The sequence below is a fragment of the Lithobates pipiens genome, unplaced genomic scaffold (genome assembly GCF_037356315.1).
Source record: "Lithobates pipiens isolate NorthernLeopardFrog02 unplaced genomic scaffold, aLitPip1_a1.2 Scaffold_18, whole genome shotgun sequence".
NCBI classification, from domain to species: Eukaryota; Metazoa; Chordata; class Amphibia; order Anura; family Ranidae; genus Lithobates; species Lithobates pipiens.
In genome coordinates, this window is record NW_027507758.1 from 170931107 (window position 1) to 170954170 (window position 23064).

Genomic DNA, 23064 nt, shown 5'->3' on the forward strand with positions numbered 1-23064 from the left:
ATAGTAGGTGTCACGCCTATATCCGCGTTTTCTACATACACTATATCTTCCTTGGGGTGATCGTTGGGTAGGGGTACCAGTGAAGACATACGGAAAATGCCTCTCATGCAGCTAGCTCACTGCATTTACGTTGGGAAGTTGGGCCACAGCACCACCTGGAAAAAGAAGAGCAGCGATGATCTCTTCCTGGAATTTAAGGAAGGATCCAGTTTGTCCTGATGCTTTGTATAGCACATAAGCATTCAGCAGAGCCCATTGGAATGAGTATACAGACACTTTTTTGTACCAATTAAGTACTGCGCCATCAACTGGTCATTGAGGGCCACTCCTCCCATATTAGGGTTGTATTTGTGGACACTCATAGGGGTTTCTCCACAACACCAGTCATCGTTGGAATTTGGACTGTTGTATCTGCGTGAAGGGAGGACAGAATGTAAACAGTCTGATTATCCCTCCACTTCACTGCAAGCAAATTATTACTTCTCAAGCAGGCTCTCTCCCTCAGTCTAAGTCGGGACTATATAAGCCACTGGGGTAAGCCCCGGCGATTACATCGCACAGTGCCACATTGGCCAATTCGCCAATTGTTTGATGGGTTTGTTAGCCTATAAGATTTCTCTTTCCGTTCTTCCTTTCACATATAAGACTGTCGCACGGTATAACCTATCGTGGTCTGAAGAAGAAGCTTCTGCTTCGAAATGCATTACCGCCCCTTGCATCTTTGAAACACCCCCCTCTTGGCCCTTCATTACCATATTTTTACTCAAACTGTTAAAACCCCCCCAAAAAAAACCTCTTGGATTATATGGTTTTTAGTGAAACAAGGAACTCTTACAGGAGAGAAATTCCCTTCCTAGGGGTAGATTTCCTCTCACTTCCTGTCGTCTCCTTCTGTTTGCAAGTAGGAGTCGTTTGCAAGTTGGATGTTTGAAAGTAGAGGTCTGCCCTATATACTCTGCAGAAATTTGGGCCTCAGGTGTTGGTGTTGCCACAACACTGTAAGCCCTTACAGTTACTCTTGGTGGGCACAGGAACGGCCCCTGCTGTGAAATATTAGATCAAGAATTGTAATTACATGCCCCTGTTAAATAGGGGCTGAAAAATTGGGTCTAAGGCACTGGTGCTAGTGACACAACACTGCAACCCCTCACAGATACTCTAGTTGGAGTGCAGGAATGAACCCTGCTGCAAAGTATTGCATCAAAAATTGTAATTGCATGCCCCTGTTAAACAGGGGCTGAAAAATTGGGCCTTAGGCACTGGTGCCACAATACTGCAATCCCTCACAGATACTCTAGTTGGAGTGCAGGAATGAGCCCTGCTGCAAAGTATTGCATTATAAATTGTAATTACATGCCCCTGTTAAACAGGGGTTGAAAAATTGGGCCTTAGCCACTGGTGGCAGTGCCCAGAACCAAAAATGTTCTTTAACGCTATCAGCATGAACATTGAGGAGGAAGAGAATAGTCATTCAGCATAGCAGGATAGTCACTCAGCATCAGCATAGGCAGTCTTGAAGGGATCTCACATAAAAAATAAATGATTTGGTTACATTACATTACATTACATTACATTTGGTTACATTACATTACATTAGGTGCTTGGTAGCTGGTGATCCAAGACTGATTCATTTTTATGAAGGGCAGCCGATCGATCGATTCGGTGGACAGGCACACCCTGTGATTGGTTACAAAGCCTCCAGCTGCATGTTTCGAAAGAACACTGGATGCAGGACAGGCCAGTAGCTCAAGTGCATTCTGTGCAAGCTATGGCCAGTGATCCATCCTCAAGGCCCAGTCACCCAGAGTATTTTTGGTGGGAAAGGTGTCCAAGTCTAATCTTGCCCCTAGGTATTCATGCACCATGTGAATCAGACCCTGGCGATGGTTGCTGAAACCATAATCATACCTTTGAGCTGCGGACTAAAAAATTGTCTGAACGTATCGTTCAGACGGCCACCTTCTCCACGCTTCTTCTGTGACTGACTGAAACCTCAGCAACACGCTGTCCAGGAGGACCAGGAAATTGTAACCTCCCAGGCTCTGGAAAGGCGTTGCGCAAACCTTTCTGCAAGATCTCACAAAGATGTTTCATCCTCTGCTCCCTCTGCGAAGGCAAGATAAGGCCCGCAACCTTACCCTTGTAACATGGATCAAGGAGGGCTGCCAGCCAGCAATGATCCCTCTCCTTGATACCACGAATATGAGGAACCTTCAACAGGCTTTGCAGGATCAGGGAGGCCATGCAGTGTAGGTTTGCTGAGGCATTCGGTCCGGACTCCTCTGGGTCACTAAGGACGACATGATCCGCAGCCACCTCCTCCCAGCCACGTACAAGTCCATGGCTTTCTTTGGACTGTAAATTATCCCTTGAAGACTGCTGCTGATGCTGAGTGCTAGGCTCCACCTCCATGCTGACACAACCCTCCTCCTCCTCCTCCCCGTTCTCTTCCTGTGTGATCGGTGGGCCAGCAGGAACACTGTCTGGATAAAGGGGGCAGTCTTCCTGCCTCTGTTCTGCCTCAAGTGCCCTGCCCATTATTCCACGCAGCATGTGCTCTAACAGGTGGACAAGAGGGACAGTGTCACTGATGCATGCACTGTCACTGCTCACCATCCTCGCGGCCTCCTCAAATGGTGACAGGACAGTGCATGCATCCCTGATCATGGCCCACTGGCGTGGGGAAAAAACCCGAGCTCCCCTGACCCTGTCCTGGTGCCATAGTCGCACAGGTACTCATTGATGGCCCTCTGCTGCATGTGCAACCGCTGCAGCATGACCAATGCTGAGTTCCACCTGGTAGGCATGTCACAGATTAGGCAGTTCTTGGGCAGGTTAAATTCTTTTTGGAGATCAGCCAGCCGAGCACTGGCATTATATGACTGGTGGAAATGCACACAGACTTTCCTGGCCTGCCTCAGGACATCCTGTAAGCCCGGGTACCTGCCCAAGAACCGCTGCACCACCAAGTTAAGGATGTGAGGCAAACAGGGCACATGGGTCAGTTGTCCCTGTCGGAGGGCAGAGAGGAGGTTGGTGCCATTGTCCCAAACCACCATTCCTGGCTTAAGCTGGCATGGCATCAACCACCTCTGAGCCTGCCCCTGCAGAGCTGACAGGATCTTTGCCTCAGTGTGGCTCCTGTCCCCCAAGCACACCAACTCAAGCACTGCATGGCATCTTTTTGCCTGTGTGCTTGCCTAGCCCCTTGAATTCCTATGGAGCACCGCTGGTTCCAAGGACAAATCAGCAGAGGAAGAGACCATGGAGGAATAAGAAGAGGAGGGGGTGGAGGAGAGAGGTGTGGCAGATTCACCACTAGTAGAAATTTGGAGGCGTGGTGGGGAGGAACAACCCCCAACACTACTGCACCCTGACCTGCATCCTTCCCAGCTGCCAGCAGAGTCACCCAGTGAGCGGTGAAAGATAGGTTAGGACCCTGTCCATGCCTGCTGGACCATGAGTCAGCGGTAATATGCACCTTACCACTGACTGTCCTGTCCAGTGAGGCATGAACATTGCCTTCCACATGCTGATAGAGAGTCGGCCATGAAAAAAGTGGAGTTTGGGAACCTGCCACTGAGGTTCCGCTCATTCCACAAACTCACGGAAGGGGCACCAACTGAAAAGGCAGCAGTTGAAGTGCTAGCAATTTAGCCAAGCTAGCATTCAACCACTGGGCATGTGGATGGCTAGGAGCGAAATTCTTTCTCCGGTGGAGCAACTGGGGTAGGGAAATCTGCCGGCTAGAATTGGACGTTGGTGTACCGATAACAGATTGCCTGCAAGTGCTTGGCAGTGGCACACCTAATTCTACACCTTCATTCCTCTTAGCAGTGGCGGAAGCAACACATGCGGGCGCTATGGGGCCCGCAGTCAAGTGAGAGCGGGCGGTCAGCGGCTCCGCGGGTGGTCCGTGGCTCCGCGGGTGAGAGCGGGCGGTCAGCCGCACCGCGGGTGGTCCGTGGCTCTGCGGGTGGTCTGTAGGTGAGAGCGGGCGGCTCCGCGAGTGAGAGCAGGCGGTCAGCGGCTCTGCGGATAAGAGTGGGCGCTCCGTTGATGAGAGAGTGGACGGTCCGTGGGCGTGAGTAGGCTGGCCAATCAGGGAGCTTATGGGCAGGGGAGCATAGAGATGACATCATCTCTCACCGCCCGGCATCCGCCCTGCATCCCTGCAGTGCAGTGTGGCAGGCGACGTGGCAAGTGACAACCCAGGACATGGCAAGTGACAATCTGTAATGTGCGGCAGGTAAAGTGGCAAGTGAAAATCCGTGACGTGGCAAGTGACAATCCGTAACGTGTGGCAGAGGATGTGGCAAGTGAAAATCCACGACATGGCAAATGACAATCCATTATGTGTGGCAGGCGACATGGTAAGTGACAACCCGGGACATGGCAAGTGACAATCTGTAATGTGTGGCAGGTAACGTGGCAAGTGAAAATCCGTGATGTGGCAAGTGACAATCCGTAACGTGTGGCAGGTGACGTGGCAAGTGAAAATCCGTGACGTGGCAAATGACAATCCATAATGTGTGGCAGGTGACGTGGCAAGTGACAATCTGGGATGTGGCAAATGGACAATCTGCAACATGTGGCGGGGACATTCCGCAACGTGTGACAAGTGACAAGCTGCATCTGGTTGCAGGTGATGGTGGCAAGTGACACGCTCAGGAATCCCACTGATTTTGCATTATGGTGAGTTGAACTATTTTGTTTTATATAACAGAACAGAAATTGGTTAGAATGCATGGAGGTCAGCAATGTGTTCCCTTCAGGGGCTGCATACAGTATACTGCATACTTTGTTGTTCAAAATTAATATAAGCTGTTGCCTGGGTACTGTGCCACATGGGTGTGGTAGTCTGTTGTTCAATGGCATTAGTTCATTTTTTTTGTGGGGGGGTCCCATACAACATTTTGCTATGGGGCCCTGTGATTTCTAGTTACGCCCCTGCCTCTTAGTGAAGGTTTCTGAGAGGACTGAAGGTATAGTGGGATTGGAGATCCCAGCTGATGAAGAGGAGCAAGGAGAGGTCTGCCTTATTCTTTAGTGTGGATCTTTTAGGTAGTGTTGCCAACGGGCTGCATGGGAGCTGGACATATGTCTGATTAAGCATGTGGTGCCCAAGCGCTTGCTGTCTAGTCCACACTTGATACGCTTCAGATATATGTTGCAAATAGCAACGATGCGATCTGCTGCACACGTCTCAAAAAATGCCCACATCGAAGAACTTTTGAAATAACGTGTGGAGTCACCAGTGCCCTGCACTTGTGGAGCTCTGCCATGTGATGCAGCCCTTAAGCTGGCCCCTGGAGGGCATCTTGCCTTGTTGGAGATGTGCCTCCTCTTCCTCCTCCTCCGCCTCCTCTCTCCTATCAGGCACCCACGTAGAGTCAGTGAGCTCATCATCCCCTCCCTCCTCGTCACTGGAGCAAACCTGGCAGTATGCTATAGTTGGGGGAACATGTCTGCCAGTTTGTTGTGCTTCTTGGGCAAGCCCTCTCTCTGGGCTCATGTTACTGCCTTCCTCAAGCTGGGTACCATCATTGGAGCCTTCAAAACGCTGCGCATCCTCCTGCAGCATGTACCCGACACTGTGGTCGAACAGTTCGGGGGACTCCTCCAGTGGGGTTAGGCAAGGAGTAACTGATGATGACCTCGAGTCCAAGGAATAGGCCGGTTTGGCACCTGCATTGGCAGCTAAGGTAGCCTGGGTGACAGAGAATGAGAAGGATTAGGACGGCTTGGTCATTCTCTCTACCATCTCTTCGGCATGTTGTGGCTCAACACAACCAGCTGCCGAGAAAAAAGACAAGCATGCCCCACGGACACGTGCTGATGAGGATGCACTGTGTCCATGACCAGCACTGTTGCTTCTAGACACAGAGCCTGCTTGCCCTCTTTTATTGGCCTATGACTGTCTGCCTCTCCTTGTTGACCTTCCAGACATACTGTCTTTGATGTATTGGAATAGGTACACAATGAATGGCCTGCAGTGAGATGTAGCTGTACAAAGCTGTGATGTATATATATACTGATTATACTGCAGCTAGCTGATTCGCCTGCCTGCCAGTAGTATTATAAGGAAGAAAACAACAGAAATTGTCTGCAGTGAGCTTTAGTTTCATACTGTGCCCAGTATACAGTACACTAATATGCTGCAGCTAGCTGAAGAACTGCCTGCCTGAGGTATTATTAGGATGAGAACACCAGCAATTGTCTGCAGTTAGCTTTAGTTGCACACTGTGCACAGGATACAGTACACTGACTGAAAATACTGCAGCTGCCTGCCTGAGATATTACTAGGAAGAAAACACCAGCAATTGTCTGCAGTTAGCTTTAGTTGCACACTGTGCACAGGATACAGTACACTGATTGAAAATACTGCAGCTGTCTGCCTGTGGTATTATTAGGAAGAGAACACCAGCAATTGTCTGCAGTTAGCTTTAGTTGCACACTGTGCACAGGATACAGTACACTGACTGAAAACACTGCAGCTACCTGCCTGTGGTATTATTAGGAAGAGAACACCAGCAATTGTCTGCAGTTAGCTTTAGTTGCACACTGTGCAACTAAAATTGGTGCGAACGACCCATAATGTTTGTAATTCAATGAACGGTCGATGTTCAAGTCGAACTCGAAGCTCATCCCTACTGGTATGTAACAGTTACATAGTTAGTAAGGTTGAATAAAGACACCAGTCAATCCTGAATATCATAGGTCCTTATCCTCAAGGAGCCCACAATCCAAGTTTCCCAACTCACATTCATATACTATGGCCATTTTTTAAAATTATTTTGGACAGAAGCTAATTAACATATGAGCATGTCTTTGGAGTGTGGGAGGAAATCCATGCAGGTACAGGGAGAATACACAAACTCCAGGCAGGTAGCGTCATGGTTGGGATTTGAACCAGCGACCACTTTTTACTGCTAGGCAACAGTTCTACCCACTACACCACTGTGCCACCAGAACAGTTAGTGGACCAGTTAGTGGACCAGTTAGTGGACCAGCTATATAAGTACAGTGGCCAGCGTGCAAGAGTTTAACGTAGAACCCAACCACTAAAATCTCATATATGTTTTAACTACAGTGGTGTGAAAAAGTGTTTGCCCCCTTCCTCATTTCCTGTTCCTTTGCATGTTTGTCACACTTAAGTGTTTCGGAACATCAAACCAATTTAAACAATAGTCAAGGACAACACAAGTAAACACAAAATGCAATTTGTAAATGAAGGTGTTTATTATTAAAGGTGAAAAAAAATCCAAACCATCATGGCCCTGTGTGAAAAAGTGATTGCCCCCCTTGTTAAAATATACTATAACTGTGGTTGGCCACACCTGAGTTCAATTTCTCTAGCCACACCCAGGCCTGATTATTGCCACACCTGTTCACAATCAAGGCATCACTTAAATAGGAGCTGCTTGACACAGTAAGGTCCACCAGAAGATCCTTAAAAGCTACACATCATGCCGAGACCCAAAGAAATTCAAGAACAATTGAGAAAGAAAGTAATTGAGATCTATCAGTCTGGAAAGGGTTATAAAGCCATTTCCAAAGCTTTGGGAATCCAGCGAACCACAGTGAGAGCCATTATCCACAAATGGCGAAGACATGGAACAGTGGTGAACCTTCCCAGGAGTGGCCGGCCGCCCAAAATTACCCCAAGAGCGCAGCGACGACTCATCCAAGAGGTCACAAAAGACCCCACAACAACGTCCAAGGAACTGCAGGCCTCACTTGCCTCAGTTAAGGTCAGCGTTCATGCCTCCACCATCAGGAAAAGACTGGGCAAAAATGGCCTGCATGGCAGAGTTCCAAGGAGAAAACCACTGCTGAGCAAAAAGAACATCAAAGCTCGTCTCAATTTCTCCACAACACATCTTGATGATCCCCAAGACTTTTGGGACAACATTCTGTGGACCGATGAGACAAAAGTGGAACTCTTTGGAAGGTGTGTGTCCAAGTATATCTGGCATAGAAGGAACACTGCATTTCATAAAAAGAACATTATACCAACAGTAAAATATGGTGGTGGTAGTGTGATGGTCTGGGGCTGTTTTGCTGCTTCAGGACCTGGAAGACTTGCCGTGATAAAAGGAACTATGAATTCTGCTGTCTACCAAGAGATCCTGAAGGAGAATGTCCGACCATCTGTTCGTGTACTCAAGCTGAAACGAACTTGGGTTCTGCAGCAGGACAATGATCCTAAACACACCAGCAAGTCCACCACCGAATGGCTGAAGAAAAACAAAATGAAGACTTTGGAGTGGCCTAGCCAAAGTCCTGACCTGAATCCTATTGAGATGTTGTGGTAAGGCCGTTCATGCTCAAAAACCCTCTAATGTAACTGAATTAGGACAATTCTGCAAAGATGAGTGGGCCAAAATTCCTCCAGGACGCTGTAAAAGCCTCATTGCACGTTATCGCAAACGCTTGGTTGCAGTTGTTGCTGCTAAGGGTGGCCCAACCAGTTATTAGGTTTAGGGGGCAATCACTTTTTCACACAGGGCCATGATGGTTTGGATTTTTTTTCACCTTTAATAATAAACACCTTCATTTACAAATTGCATTTTGTGTTTACTTGTGTTGTCCTTGACTATTGTTTAAATTGGTTTGATGTTCCGAAACACTTAAGTGTGACAAACATGCAAAGGAACAGGAAATGAGGAAGGGGGCAAACACTTTTTCACACCACTGTATAATAATACATGAAAAAGCTTATTTTCACTTGGAAAGCCTATTTTAATTTTAATTGCTAGCTTTCATGAACATAACAGCCGGTGACATTGATATAAGGGTTCTTGTTTGGGTCACCATTAAAAAAAAAAGGCCTGTAAAAAAAATTTTGCAGCCATCAACAATTAAGGAAAATGCCCTGTAAAAAAAAAACATGCAACATGTTATCACTAGTACATGTGGGCAGGGTCAGGCTATAAAGAGGCTACAGAACATCAGCAGCATTAAGATGTTACACAAATAATTAAAAATTCCTTCCCTCCGCCAGCTGCAATTCATTAAAACAGCGGTCCTCAACCCCCTCTGGCGCCAGGGACTGGCCTCAGTGATGACAACCCCTTCACGAATCGGGGAGGGGGTTGGTGCTGCCTGTTACTTCTGGGGGGTGTGCAGCCTGTAATCTCCAGAGGGTAGGGGCATGTGCAGCCTGTCACCTCCAGGCCTGCCTGGCTCTCCAACCTCCTCTTCTTTTTCTCCCCCTTCTCCTTCCTCTCCATAGGTAAAGCAACCACAGAGAGGAAAGTGAGTAGTGGTGCTAGGAGAAGATGAGGAGGTGCCCTATGGTAGTGGGAGGGTGGCACTCCAGGTTTTGCTAATTAGCTCCCCTGCCGCCTACCCCCAGTCGCACGGTCCAGGAGCTAAGGACCCCTGCTCTAAGATACATAGCATTTTCCTACCTACATGATACTCGGTAAGGGGATCTACCCTAACACACCTGCCAGTGACTACACAAATTTTTCTCTATGAAATTTGTCAGCAACGTTCTCAAGCTTTCCCTATCACAGCAAAAGCACTTTGTCAATATGTCTGCTCTGACTGCATCCTTTTAGAGTGAGGGGGCTGGCTTGTCCAAAAGCCCCGTTATTGGCCAAGCTTAAAGGGCAGGTAGTGCACTATGGTTAATAGGGCAAATTTCTCATATTATTTTGTCAGGTCTGTGAACCTCGAACATGCAGGATTAGCCACAAACTCATGGTAACAGAGAACCCAACCCTTATCCCTAGTAAGCAGGTAAAAGAAGACATCTTTTCCTAGAGCCACCTATTACTTATGCTATTACATATGCTATTCAGTGACAGTCACTGATGTATTTATAGAATGGATTAAAAGAATAAGAAGTGGAGGGAGGAAGGGGGGGTCAAACGTTTACCCGGCTCTCTGTCTCTTGAGAAGATTTTCATTCCTAATTTGTTAATCTTAGAATGCAGAAGACAGAAGCATTGGCTTATTACTGGACATTTGAACATTTACTCCATCCATGTATCTAGAGAGCTAAATTGTTATTTTGCATAGAATTAGTAACAGTAATAATGTCTATACAGCTTCCCCGTCCAATACCATGGAGGAACAACAGCATGACTCTACCGCAAAAAGAAAATCCATTATCAGAGCAAGCAGAAACAATCATAGGAGTCTATCTGCTATCCTTGGGTATGTACCGCAATAAAATCAGCTCTACAATAATGATACTGCTATAGATTGTGCTACTAAAATAGACACAATTTTAAAAATGGCTTCTTTACTACTTAGTAAAACAGCTTTTTTACTGCTTGTTTTGATAGTGGCACATAATGGAATGTTAAAGAAAGTAGTTTCATAGTATTTTTCTATTTTATTTAATGCCTGATACCAGTGACAGTTTGTTAATACGTTAATAATTTTGACGCCACTGTGAACGACATTAATAGGAATCTATTTAGAATTGTTTTCATGCAAGATCTACCCAACTGTCAATCAAGATTAAAACATTTTTCTAATTGTATTCAAAATGCATGGATCCTGTGTGAAAGTTGTGTGAAAAAAATATTATTATAGTTGTTATACATACATAAGCTCAGTAACTTTTTTATGAAGGTATACTAACAGAATAACTTTGATCAACAGTATGTGTCATTTACACAAATCTATATGTCAAAATTACTGAGCAAAAAATGAATGCACCATGTTCATGTCTGATTACTTAAATGGTGTTAGCAAAACTCTTTGCTAATGGCTAATCTCGACTCACATAACCATTTTAATTAGACACTTGTAGAACCCCTGAGTCTATTTGTGTTCATGAATGGCAGATTGTTTTAAAGCAGGCTGTTGAAATGTTAAATTCTGTGATTTCATTACCTTATTACACTGCATAGGTAAAAGGAGAAAGGGGAACAAACTCTTTGAATGAAATTGAGCATTTCAAATATATTATGGCTTAGAGGTAAATTTAAAAACCCAAAAGAAGCCTGAAGCCTGACCAGAGACGCTAACAGTGGACTTATTTTTCTAAGGTCTTTTTGCTATGTATTTTTTTTTTCTGACCAGTATGATATTCTAGGTCAGACAATAAAATAAAATAACTAACGTTTGTGTATGGGTGGTAAAGTTAAAATTCAGTTTATGTCCTCAGTGAGCTGTAGGCCCAGCTATGGATATAAATTGCTCTCCCATCTGTTAATTGTGAGTACAAGCACATGCTCTGTAGACATACGGGTTGATTTACTAAAGGCAGTTTTTCTATTTGTAAGGGAAGTTGCACTTTGCAGGTGAATTTTCCCCAGAACTTAATAAATTAAGTGAAACCCTGCTGAGTTCCATCATCCGATCTTATGCAATATTTTTTTTTCCCTTACACTTGAATGGGTATTCTTTGCAAATTTCCTAAGCTTCAGGGTAAAATCCCTTGTACTGTGCACAACCTAATTACTTTTAGTAAATCAACCATGTAGCCTTGTATACAGTTTCCCACTGCTAGTATATGAATTAAAGTGATACAATTTTTTATGAAAAAAAAATATATGTTTTTCTTCTGATGTAATAGTTTCTTTTACATGTGTGATAATATTTATCAGCCCCATAAAAGTTGCTAATCCTATAAACAATAACATCTCTAGTTTTGTGTATTATAGCTCCATTTGTCTTGTTAGGGTCATTCAGAATTATAATCACTTGCTCTGTGATTTACTAAAAGCTAATAGGATGTTCACTTTGCAAGGGAAATTATACTTTGCAATAGAGTTTTCAACAGAGCTTAGTGAATGTGAGGAAGCTCTGCATGCTACCATCATCCAATCACGTGCTAGCAAAAATGAAGTTCATTTTTATTTTCCTTGCACATGATCGTGTATTCTTATCAGAGTGAAATGTCACCACATGCTCTAAGCTTTGAGGAAAGTGAAACTTTCCTTGCAAAACAAAAAGTCTATTTGCCTTCAGTAAATTAAAGGGGTTGTAAACCCACATGTTTTTCTCCTTAATGCATCCTATGCATTAAGGAGAAAAAACCCCTGGCAGTGAACCCCCCCCCCCCCAGTCCCCCGTTTTACTTACCTGAGCCCTAGAACTTGACCCAGGGAGATGCCTTGTCTCTCTGCCCGGGATTCTTGGCTCTTGATTGGATAGATTGATAGCAGTGCAGCTATTGGCTCCCGCTGCTGTCAATCAAATCCAATGACGCGGGCACCAGGGGGGGCAGGGCCAAGTCCTGCATTCGGCCTCTATGGACGCCAAATGCTGGGCTCAGGAGCGCACCCGCAAGGTAACCCCCTGGAAGAACGCTTCTCCCAAGGGGTTATCTGATGCAGGAAGGAGCCGCGAGAGCTGCCGAGGGACCCCAGAAGTGCAGGTTCAGAGCCACTCTGTGCAAAATGAGCTGCACAGTGTAGATAAGTATGATATACTTGTTATTTATTTTTATTTTTTTAACAATCCCTTACAATCACTTTAACCTCATTGTGTGTACATATACACAACTTATTTGTCTATGTTATGATTTGTATATAATACATTTCTTAATGTATTTAATTAACTGTAATTGGTAATTATGTGAACAAACACAACTATAAAACAGTAATACTTTTGAGAACTATTTAAAAAAAAAATTGCAGTTTCTGCTTCCGAGAAGACAGAAAGAAGATGATTTATTGATTTTAAGAATCTAGTGCAGCAAAGTGTCTTGGGCATCTGTTTTTTACCCTTTGAAGTTTATGTAAATACTCTCCCTGCAGTCATCCAAATGCTAAATACCCAAATAGATGCAGTGTATATATATTTATGTATTGCCATTATATAGCCAGAAGTGTTTCTGCTCTACCCAACTGCCAGGTGGAAACTGACATGTTAGAGTCAATTCAGGACATACAAGAATAGGTGTATAATTAAATATGGAGATCCAGCTGGTTTTCAGTTGAGTAGATAATACACAGTCTCATTTATAGAACAGGAGGCTTAATTTAACCACTTCAGCCCTGGAAGATTTGGCTGCTCAATGACCAGGCCATTTTTGTTTTGCGATACGACACTGAGTCGCTTTAACTGACAATTGCGCGGTCGTGCGGTGTTGTACCCTAACAAAATTGACGTCCTTTTTTTTCCACAAATAGAGCTTTCTTTTGGTGGTATTTGATCATCTCTGCGGTTTTTATGTTTTGCGCTATAAACAAAAAAAAAAAGAACGACAATTTTGAAAAAAACACAAGATTTTGTACTTTTTGTTATAATAAATATCCCCAATTTTTTTTTTAAAAAGCTATTTTTTTTCCTCAGTTTTGGCCAATATCTATTTTTCTAAATATTTTTGGTAATAAAAAATCTCAATAAAGTGTATATTGATTGGTTTGCGCAAAAGTTATAGCGTCTACAAAATAGGGGAAAGATTTATGGCATTTTTATTTGGTGGTGATCAGCAATTTTTATCGGGACTGAGACAATATGGCAGGCAGATCAGACACTTTTGACACATTTTTGGGGCCATTGACAATTAAACAGCGAACAGTGCTATAAAAATGCACTGATTACTGTGTAAATGTCACTGGAAGGGAAGGGGGGGCGATCAAGGGGTTAACTGTGTTCCCTAGTGTGTGTTCTAACTGTAGGGGGATGAGAATGACTTGAGGAAATGACAGACCGTTGTTTCTAGCTAGTAGGAACTCATGATCTGTCTCTCCTCGCCTCACAGACCAGGGATTTGTGTGTTTACCTGGTCTGGCTCTAGTGCCAGGGATCGCGCGTGGCCGGGGTTCATCACAACCGCCGGCCATGCGCATCGGCACCCCTGCAGTACAGCGGGCTATCCTGCTTAAAGGGGCCGACGTATAGCTACGTCAGCTCGTGGGATCGTGCTGACCTGCCGCAGTATATGTATGGCGGCTAGTTGGCAAGTGGTTAATAAAAGCAGTTGCCATTATTTTACTGTAGATATTGGGGATTGCAGGGTCGTCAATTCACAGCTTTAAAGTGATTGTAAATGTATTTATTTTAAATACCAAACAAAAGTTGTCTTACCTTCTCTGTGCAATGGCAAAGGTTACCATTGCAAAAACCATTACAAAACATTAGAAACTTCCATTACGAGTATTATCAATTCTTTTTATGTTTACTATGTAAATTTACCAAACCTATGTAGTGAGAACAACAACATCTTGGGTGGAGATAAGTTCAGCGTTGAGGTACCATGTGGGAGAGTGCTTTGGTCACTCCTCATACTGTGCATTGGGAAGGTCTGAGACTAAAGCCAATAGCTGCTTTCACAAAGCAAGTAGGTTCCCATCAACATTGTTAATCTTGATATTTCAAAGCAGAAGATGTAGCTCCCTCTCAGAAAATAAACAACGTATATTTCTTTTTATTTGCTCATTGCAAGGAAAGGAAATAGAAGAAAAAATAAAGAAATAAATAAAAGATGTATGAGGTCCAACACATTACAAATGGCTCTTAAAGCGGTTGTATAGTCTTTTTTTACAACTTTTACCTACAGGTAAGTCTATAATAAGGCTTACCTGTAGGTAAAAAAAAAATCTCCTAAACCTGTAAGTTTTAGGAGATATTCCCCTCGCCATGCGCCGCTGACTGCAGCGGCGCATGCGCACAGGGCATTCTTGGCTGAAAGTCCGGCAGACGCCAGACCCTGCCAGAAAGAAATCTCCTGTGCGAATGCCTGGGAGTGATGATATCGCGGCTCACAGCACCGAATCCGCGATACCCGGAAGACATGTCGAGGGAACATGTCAGCTCCCAAGGCGTGGATCGGGTGAGATGTCGGGGCCTCATTCTAAGGTAAGTATTCTCTTCCAGGTATGAAAAAAAAAAAACCTCAGCGGGTTTACTACCGCTTTAAGGACATTTGCTCATAATAGCCAGTAGGATCCTCCTGTTCTCTCAGATAATAATGTTAACCCCACGCTGCGCTTTAGTGTGTTATAAATAAAAAATAAATAAATCAGCGCTTTATATAATAAACACCTTAAATATGTGCAGACAAAAAAAGAATTAATAAAAAAACTCAAAATATAATACAAAAGGGTGTGATAATAGCAAAAACAAAAATCATTTATTTAGAAATAATGCCATCAGTTTCACTTCAGGTGGAAATATGTCAGCCAATCACAAATTGGTTCTCTCCAGCCAATTAATAAATCCTGGTAGGAAAATGCCTTCAAGTATCAGGGAATCATAGTCTCATCAATTTATAGCATCCATACTAAAAAGACCACAAATAGTGTGATACCGCCAAATAAAATAATTTTTTCATAAATAATACCATATACTCTTTCTAATGTAAAACAGTTCTATCAAAACACCGTGAGTATGGTCTCTAGCAAAGAAAAACTGGTAAATAACAGTGAAGATATTTGCTCGCACACCATAGAACGACACAGATGGCGTCCAAACGGGTGATTTATGGCATGATCACAACACAAGAATAGAGCAACATTTCGGAGCCACGCAGGACCCCTTCGTCAGGTGTCACACACCTGACGAAGGGGTCCTGCGTGGCTCCGAAACGTTGCACTATTCTTGTGTTGGGATCATGCAATATATCACCCGTTTGGACACTATCTGTGTCTTTACATGGTGTGCTGGCAAATATCTTCGCTGGGACTTGAACCAGTATCCAGCTGGTTGTGGCTGTAGCACCCAGATCCAAGAGCGCATTCCAGGAATGTGTGCAATGGGAATATGAAGTACTATAAAACATAACAGACACAGCTGGCATTGTTATGTATGGAAGTGCTCCTCGATTACCAGTCTGTCAATTGGCCACACCCTTTCTGGCTCCACCCCAATGTGTTTTGTCATAATGACAACTTCTTCAAGAGGATATGATTTTATTTGGTGTTATCACGCTATTTGCGGTCTTTTTTTGTAAGGGCACTCTGAATAGACGAGGGTGCCCTTCTCAGGTGCCTGAAGGTGGTTTTCTACCAGAAAAGAGTGGAATGAGTGTAAACCCTTCCATAAACCCAGTGAAGTGACTATCTTCAGCTGATACACAGAGATGAAACAAATCCTCCTACAAAAGTTATACCTGTTTATCTGTAATCTTCTCTTCTCTACATCTGTTCAAAGTGATGCATGCAGATAGCAGAGGAATGAAGTACACACTATAGAGGGATATGCTTTGTTCATATTTCATGGCTGAGGTTTACAACCACTTTAAGCTTCCCAAGTGTGCATGTCTGTCTTAAAAGAAATTGGTCATTTAAATTGGTGACTGTATGTCCATTTGTTCTTTGGAGGGAAGCACTTTGTGTTTTGGTGGCAGCTTTCACCAGAAGAGATGTTGATGTGGACATAGAGTGAAGGATTTACACCACATGAGTTTTTGTTATTTTGTCACACTTTTTTAATTTATAACACAAGTTATTTTTCCTGCCACTTGTGGGTATACATTCACAGGCCACCAGTTCAATTGCTAGGTAACACAAATTGCTAATCAGCCAATCACATGGCAGCAACTCAATGCATTTAGGCATCTTGTTAATGTCAGAGATCAGAGAAGAATGGGCAGACTGGTTCAAGATGAACAGCAACAGTAACTCAAATAACCACTATTTAAAACTAAGTTATGCAGAATACCTTCTCTGAATACACAACACATCAAACCCAGAAGCAGATGGGCTACAGCAGCAGAAGACCACACCAGGTGCCAATCCTGTCAGTTAAGAACAGGAAACTGAGGTTACAGTTCGCACGGGCTCACCAAAATTGGACAATAGAAGATTGGAAAAACATTTCCTTGTCTGATGAGTCTCGACTTCAGCTGCAACATTCAGATGATAAGGTCAGAATTTGGAGTAAAAAAACAAGCATGGATCCAGCCTGCCTTGTATCAATGGTTCTGACTGGTGGTGTAATAGTGTGGGGGATATTTTCTTGCGACACTTTTGGCCCCTTAGTACCAATTGAGCATTATTTAAAAGCCACAGTCTACCTGAGTATTGTTGCTAACCATGTCCATCCCTTTATGACAGTGTACCTATCTTCTGATGGCTACTTCCATTAGGATAATGCTCTATGTCACAAAGTTCAAATCGTCTCACCACTGGATTCTTGAACATTACAATGAGTTCACTTTATTCCAATGGACTCCACAGTCACCAGTGCTCAATCCAATAGAGCACCTTTGGGATGTGGTGGAATGGAAGATGCGCCTCGTAGATGTGCAGCCGACAAATCTGCAGCAATTGCGTGATGTTATCATGTCAATATGGACCAAAATCTCTGAGGAATGTTTCCAACACCTTGTTGAATGTATGTCATGAAGAATTAAGGTAGTTCTGAGGGCAAAAGTGGGTTCAACTGGGTACTAGCAAGGTTTCCTAATAAAGTGGCCAGTAATGCCCCGTACACATAGTCGGAATTTCCAACAGAAAAAGTCAGACGGGAGCTTTTTATTGTATATTCCGATGTGTCTGCCCCATTGGACTTTTTACGTTGAAAATCCTGACGGATCTAGAAAGAGAACATGTTCTATATTTTTCCGACGGAACAAATTCCTATCGGGAAAACTGCTCGTCTGTATGCTGTTCCGACATACCAAAAACGACACATGCTCTGAAGCAAGTACAAGACGGAAGCTATTGGCTACTGGCTATTGATCTTCCTTTTTCTAGTCCCGTGGTATGTGTTGTACGTTACCGCATTCTTGGCGGTCGGAATTTGGTGTGATCGTGTACACATAAGACAGCTTCAGCGTAATTCCGTTGGAATTCCATCGGAAAAACCTTCAGAGTTTATTCCGACGGGAAAACTGGTCATGTGTACAGGGCATGAGTGTATATTAGAAACAGACCCCGGAATTCATAAAGACTGGCACAGACAGATTTTGTGAAAGTGTCTCTTGAATTTGACTCATGCTACTCTACTTTTAGAATGCATGAGAGACACATTCGCAAAATCTGTCTGCGTTCCTTTTCTCTCTGTACCCCAAAAGATAGTTGGTCCTAATTAGCTCCACTTTCTTAACCCCCCTGGCGGTATTCCGGAGTCTGGCTGGAAGTTTTGTACCAAAAGCGGTAACCCCGAGCCAGACTTGGGACCGCATCGCTGAATGCAGGAGGAGTTTACTTACCTTCTCCCCTGGATCCAGCGATGTCCCCCCGCTGTACGTGCTGCTCGTCCTCCGCCAGATCTTTCACAGAGCCGAGCTCTGTTCCCTGCGAGCATTGCGACGCACGGGGACGGAGATCGGCACCAAATTCAAAAAGTAAAACACACAGTATACATACAGTATAATGTAATCTTACAGATTACATTGCTGTATGTAATTATTTCACATCCCCTTTGTCCCTGGTGGTCTGTCCAGTGTTCTGCATGCAGTTTTATCTTATAAAAACTGTTCTTTATGCCTGGAAACTGGAGAGTGTCCATAGCAACCAAAACTGTCCCTTTACATCAAAAATGATTTTAGACCAGCTAGAAAACAGCGATAATAAATTGGAATCACTCGCAGAATTGAGTGATAGCGATTTGTGCGGAGATCCGTCATCAAATATTCAAAAGTAATGACAGTGACAATTCTGCAACTGAGCAAATTTCAGTATTTTTGATTTAATTACATTATTGAATAATTTTTATTATTGTTATATTATTATTTGGTATAATTATTTATAGTTATTTATTATATTATAATTTATGATTTCATTTTTCAAACTTTATCATACCCAGGATGTCTGCTAGACTCTGGTTTGAACAGATTTAAGAGAGTTATTCCTAAGAATTGCAGGACTACAATATAAAACGCCAAATTTTAATGCAAAATAATTGTACAGCTTTTAGCACCTAAAATCTGAAATAATCATTCTGCCAGGGAGGTTAAGATACAAACTGTTGGTATGTTATTTTGAATTTGGTACATTCATTGTACAACAATGTAAATGCAGCGCATTGTTGAACTACCTGAATTTGGTGTAAGAGTCCCTGTCAGGACCAAAAGTGTCGCCAATGCTTCGTGAATTTGGTGCAGTACACTAACAAGAGAGATTAACACCAGAAAGTGGTGCAGCAGTGTTAATGAATTTCTACCAGTCTGTACTGGGTTATAAATTTTCTTTTACTGCACAGTTTGTATTATGACATGAAAGCTTTGTAATATTATTACCTTTAGCATTCATTAGAAATTATAGCACTGTATTCTATTTAGATTATTTTAATTAACTCTTTGTGGTTACACATATTCTCTCAGATGTGGAAACATATGCCCTGTACACATGACCAGTTTTCCTATTGGAATAAACTCTGAAGGTTTTTCCGACTGAGAATTCTGCTGAAACTGTCTTGCGTACACACGATCACACCAAAGTCCGATTGTCAAGAACACAGTGACATACAGTATGTACGATGGGACTAGAAAAAGGAAGTTCAATAGCCAGTAGCCAATAGCCAATAGCCAGTAGCCAATAGCCAGTAGCCAGTAGCCAATAGCGTCTGTTTCCTACTTGCTTCAGAGCATGCGTCGTTTTTGGTCCGTCGGAACAGCATACAGACGAGCAATTTTCCCAATAGGAATTGGTTCCATCAGAAATATTTAGAACAATTAGTTTTATTTCTAGGTCCGTCAGAATATTACTTTAGATTAATACTCTCCATTTGCATCAACCTGCAATTGATAGCAATCATATACACATCTACACCTAATGTTTAAAGAGGAAGTAAACTCTCCCACTCTGATGCTTCTCTTCATTTAGTCCATTATAATAAATAATTATCAGACTATAGCCACTGTAATCCAGCCCAAATCGCATATTACTTACTGTGTAAAGAAACTTTAAAAAACTTGTTTCCAGGGGTTAGGCAGCACCATCTTAAGTATTGTTTTCTGAGTCCACAGTGGAGTGTATTTCTGCCCTTACATTGAGCACTTCCTGTACTGTTAACCAAGCCTCCTTCTCAATCCAAAGTTTCTATGGCAACCCTTCTTCCCTGTTCATAGCTGACTTGTTTTATTTCATAGTATTTACTTGTGTCGATGTCGAATGTTTCCCTTTGTCAGTCTTATCAGCTTCAGCTGATAAGACTGCAGTAATGGCCAAGTTTACACTGCATGTCATGTCATGTCACATGGTCACATGGTGTGTAGGAGGAAGCTCTGAATGATTCTGAAGTCTCCTGGGAGTTCAGTGTTGTGCCGTAGGAAGTCCTGATAACAGATAGATAAGCACATAGAGAGTGTGCCGTAAATCAGGGGAGATCTGGGCATGCTCAGTGACTTCATTCTAAAGAACAAAAATGATTACAACAATACTAAGCAAGTAAGGAGATATCTACAAACAGTGTTCATTAAGGTGATTTACATGGGACAAAGTTGTGGGGGAGGGTTTACAACCACTTTAAAGAACCTGAATGCAAAATGGCATCCAAGTATATCTAAAACCTTAGGGCAGGGGTCTCAAACTGGCAGCCCTCCAGTTGTTGTAAAACTACAAGTTCCATGAGGCATTGCAAGGCTGACAGTTACAAGCACGACTCCCACAGGCAAAGGCATGATGGGACTTGTAGTTCCACAACAGCTGGAGGGCCACCAGTTTGAGACCCTTGCCTTAGGGACTATGTTTAAATGTTTTTACATGGGATTCACACAACTTTCACCCAGAAGTCACCAGGAATCCTATATAAAAAACATTTACATAAGAGACCACAAGAGAAATAATGGAGCTGCTATTGCTGACCTCTATTTGAAAATTCCTGGAACAAATATGCCAATCAAGAAAATCAGACAAACGTCAAAAGTCATTATGGTCATGCTTCCTCTAGGTTGGTCACTCAAGCTGTTGCAGCAAGAGGATCAGCACGGTAGTCAGCAACTAGATTTCCTCTAAGTCAGTCACTCACGGTTGGCCCAAAGGGTCAGCATGGCAGTCAGGAAACCAGAATTTTCACAAAAGCACAGAAATGGCAGCCCAAAATAGTTTAATGGCAGGTTGCTTTAAAAATTATAGAAACTGGCATGTAATTCCAAAATAGATAAGGCTAGGCAAATTATACATTTTGGCCTTTAAGAAATTGTAACAATATGTACAATGTAAATGGACCTGAATGATGTTAATGGTGTTGATTGCTAAAATCTAGGCTCTGTACTAATCACAGAGAGCTCTCAAGAAACATTAAAAATATTAGCTTTTGCACTAAGAACTTACAGGAAGTAATGGTAGAGAAGAGCAGCCTTCAATATATAGGAATCGCTACAAGATAAGATACAACAGGGTAGAGTTGTTGACAATATAAAGCAAAACAAATGCTCTTGCGCACAAGGAATTGCTGTATGGTAGATTAGAAAAGTGGATCTTCACCAATCAAGCCACCATGTTAGCTGTGCTGCCACTCTCAACAGGTCAGGGGAAACCCAGAAGAAACTCTAAAAGGAAAAAGGAACAGAGGGCACACCAGCCTTGCGCATTACCTTTGCAACACTTAAATGCATTGAAGGATAAAAATGCATACTCACAAATGAGTGATAAAATCATGCAGATAGTATAAAGTCCATCATTTGCATCATCCAGCAAGGTCTGCTGGCCAGTAAACAATGGTGGGATGTAGAGTCCAAAGAAAGTTGGCATGTTTCGAGAGGTGTCCTCTCTTCTTCAGAGCTAGGTTTTAAATGCAGGTAGACAGTTTTTATATGATGGCTAAGGTCAATGAATAGGCCCATGTGATTGAGGACCCTCCCTCATATGGGAGGGCTAATGCAGTTGATTATATATAAAAACATACATCATTCTGATTGTTGACATCATTGGTTCTACTAGGCAATATTAAAAACATGAATGTTTTAAAGCCATGCAGAGAATAAGAAAAATATGTTACTGGTGTAATTAATCATTTACAAAATCATATTCATTTGCTATATTCCCCTACTTGTGTTAACATGTCTTATTCCTTTTTTCAAAGGTTGGATGTCTTGGTTTGGCAACAGCATTGTAATGTTTATATTATACAAGCAGAGAGCCCACTTGTTGCCCACAGATTATCTTACATTTAACCTGGCAGTGTCGGATGCCAGCATATCTGTATTTGGCTACTCTAGAGGCATCATAGAGATCTTTAATGTCTTCAGAGATGATGGTTTTCTTATCACCTCAATATGGACATGCCAGGTAGGAATAAATTATAGTTTTCTTCACAAATAATTTACTTACTGATTGTGGGTACCTTAGTTTATTAATGGCTTAAATCTGTAATGGCAATTTGTCTAACCCTATACTTGCACCCTAAACTTCATATTCACCTGTGCATTTTTCTGAAATATTTGTGAGGTTCCAGAAAATGTTACCAATGATTTTGGAAGTATCATTGTTCATTGCACAACTTTATAAAAGTCAATCATGCATCTCAGTGTTTGGCATTTTAATTTTTACTTACAATGCATAAAACCTCCTAAACATGATAAAAGAGTTGCATAGGAATGCAGTTCAGCCAATTATTCAGTTCTAAAAATCCTGGAAATGGTAGGTGTCATAGTAGTCTGTAGTTGTAGAAAGGCATTCTCCACTTATACTTTCTTTAGTTTATTGATTTTGTTTGTGATTAGCCTGCATTGGAAATTAAAAAATGAAAACTGATTTTAACAGGAGGACACCAGGACTTTGTGAGTATATGCCTACCAGACTCTTGAAATGCAAATTATGATAGCCTGTGTAAGTAGCAAAGATCAAGGGTATCACAATTTACTTACCTCTAACCCTCCCTGCAAGTGCCCTAACTCACTCTTTAAGGTCCTAATGCCCAACAAGCATAATATGTGTCCTACTGGCTCCCTGTTTGTGGCCCACTGTGTGTTGGGCCACCAAGTGTTGGGCACCTGTGGAATGTGCAGAGCTGCAGCAGGTTGGGAGCACTGGAGTAAAGACAGTACTGTCATGCAGAGTTAAACTCCACCCAATAGTACAGGTATAGTACAGGTCTCATTGAGGAGAGAGCACTGTGGGAGCTTGTGACCAGGTAAGTTTACATGTCATTCTTACTGTACTGACTACCAATGTGGAGGGAGGGATCTAAAAAAAACTGCCACTGGTTACCAATGGAGGACTCCCAAAGCTGGAGAGTTTAAAAAATGCTGCCATTGAC

The 23064-nt window shown here is 42.8% G+C and overlaps 1 protein-coding gene across 1 annotated transcript in view; it reads left to right on the forward strand.

Annotated features, from left to right (window-relative positions):
* The first annotated feature begins 9917 nt into the window (after positions 1 to 9917).
* Positions 9918 to 23064, forward strand: part of LOC143987566 (visual pigment-like receptor peropsin) — a 59460-nt gene continuing 46313 nt past the window's right edge. Inside the window, exons 1-2 of the mRNA XM_077486378.1 lie at positions 9918 to 10170; positions 21889 to 22094. Coding sequence (XP_077342504.1) covers positions 10050 to 10170; positions 21889 to 22094 — 327 coding nt within the window. The 5' untranslated portion in view covers positions 9918 to 10049. The remainder of the gene's footprint in view (positions 10171 to 21888; positions 22095 to 23064) is intronic.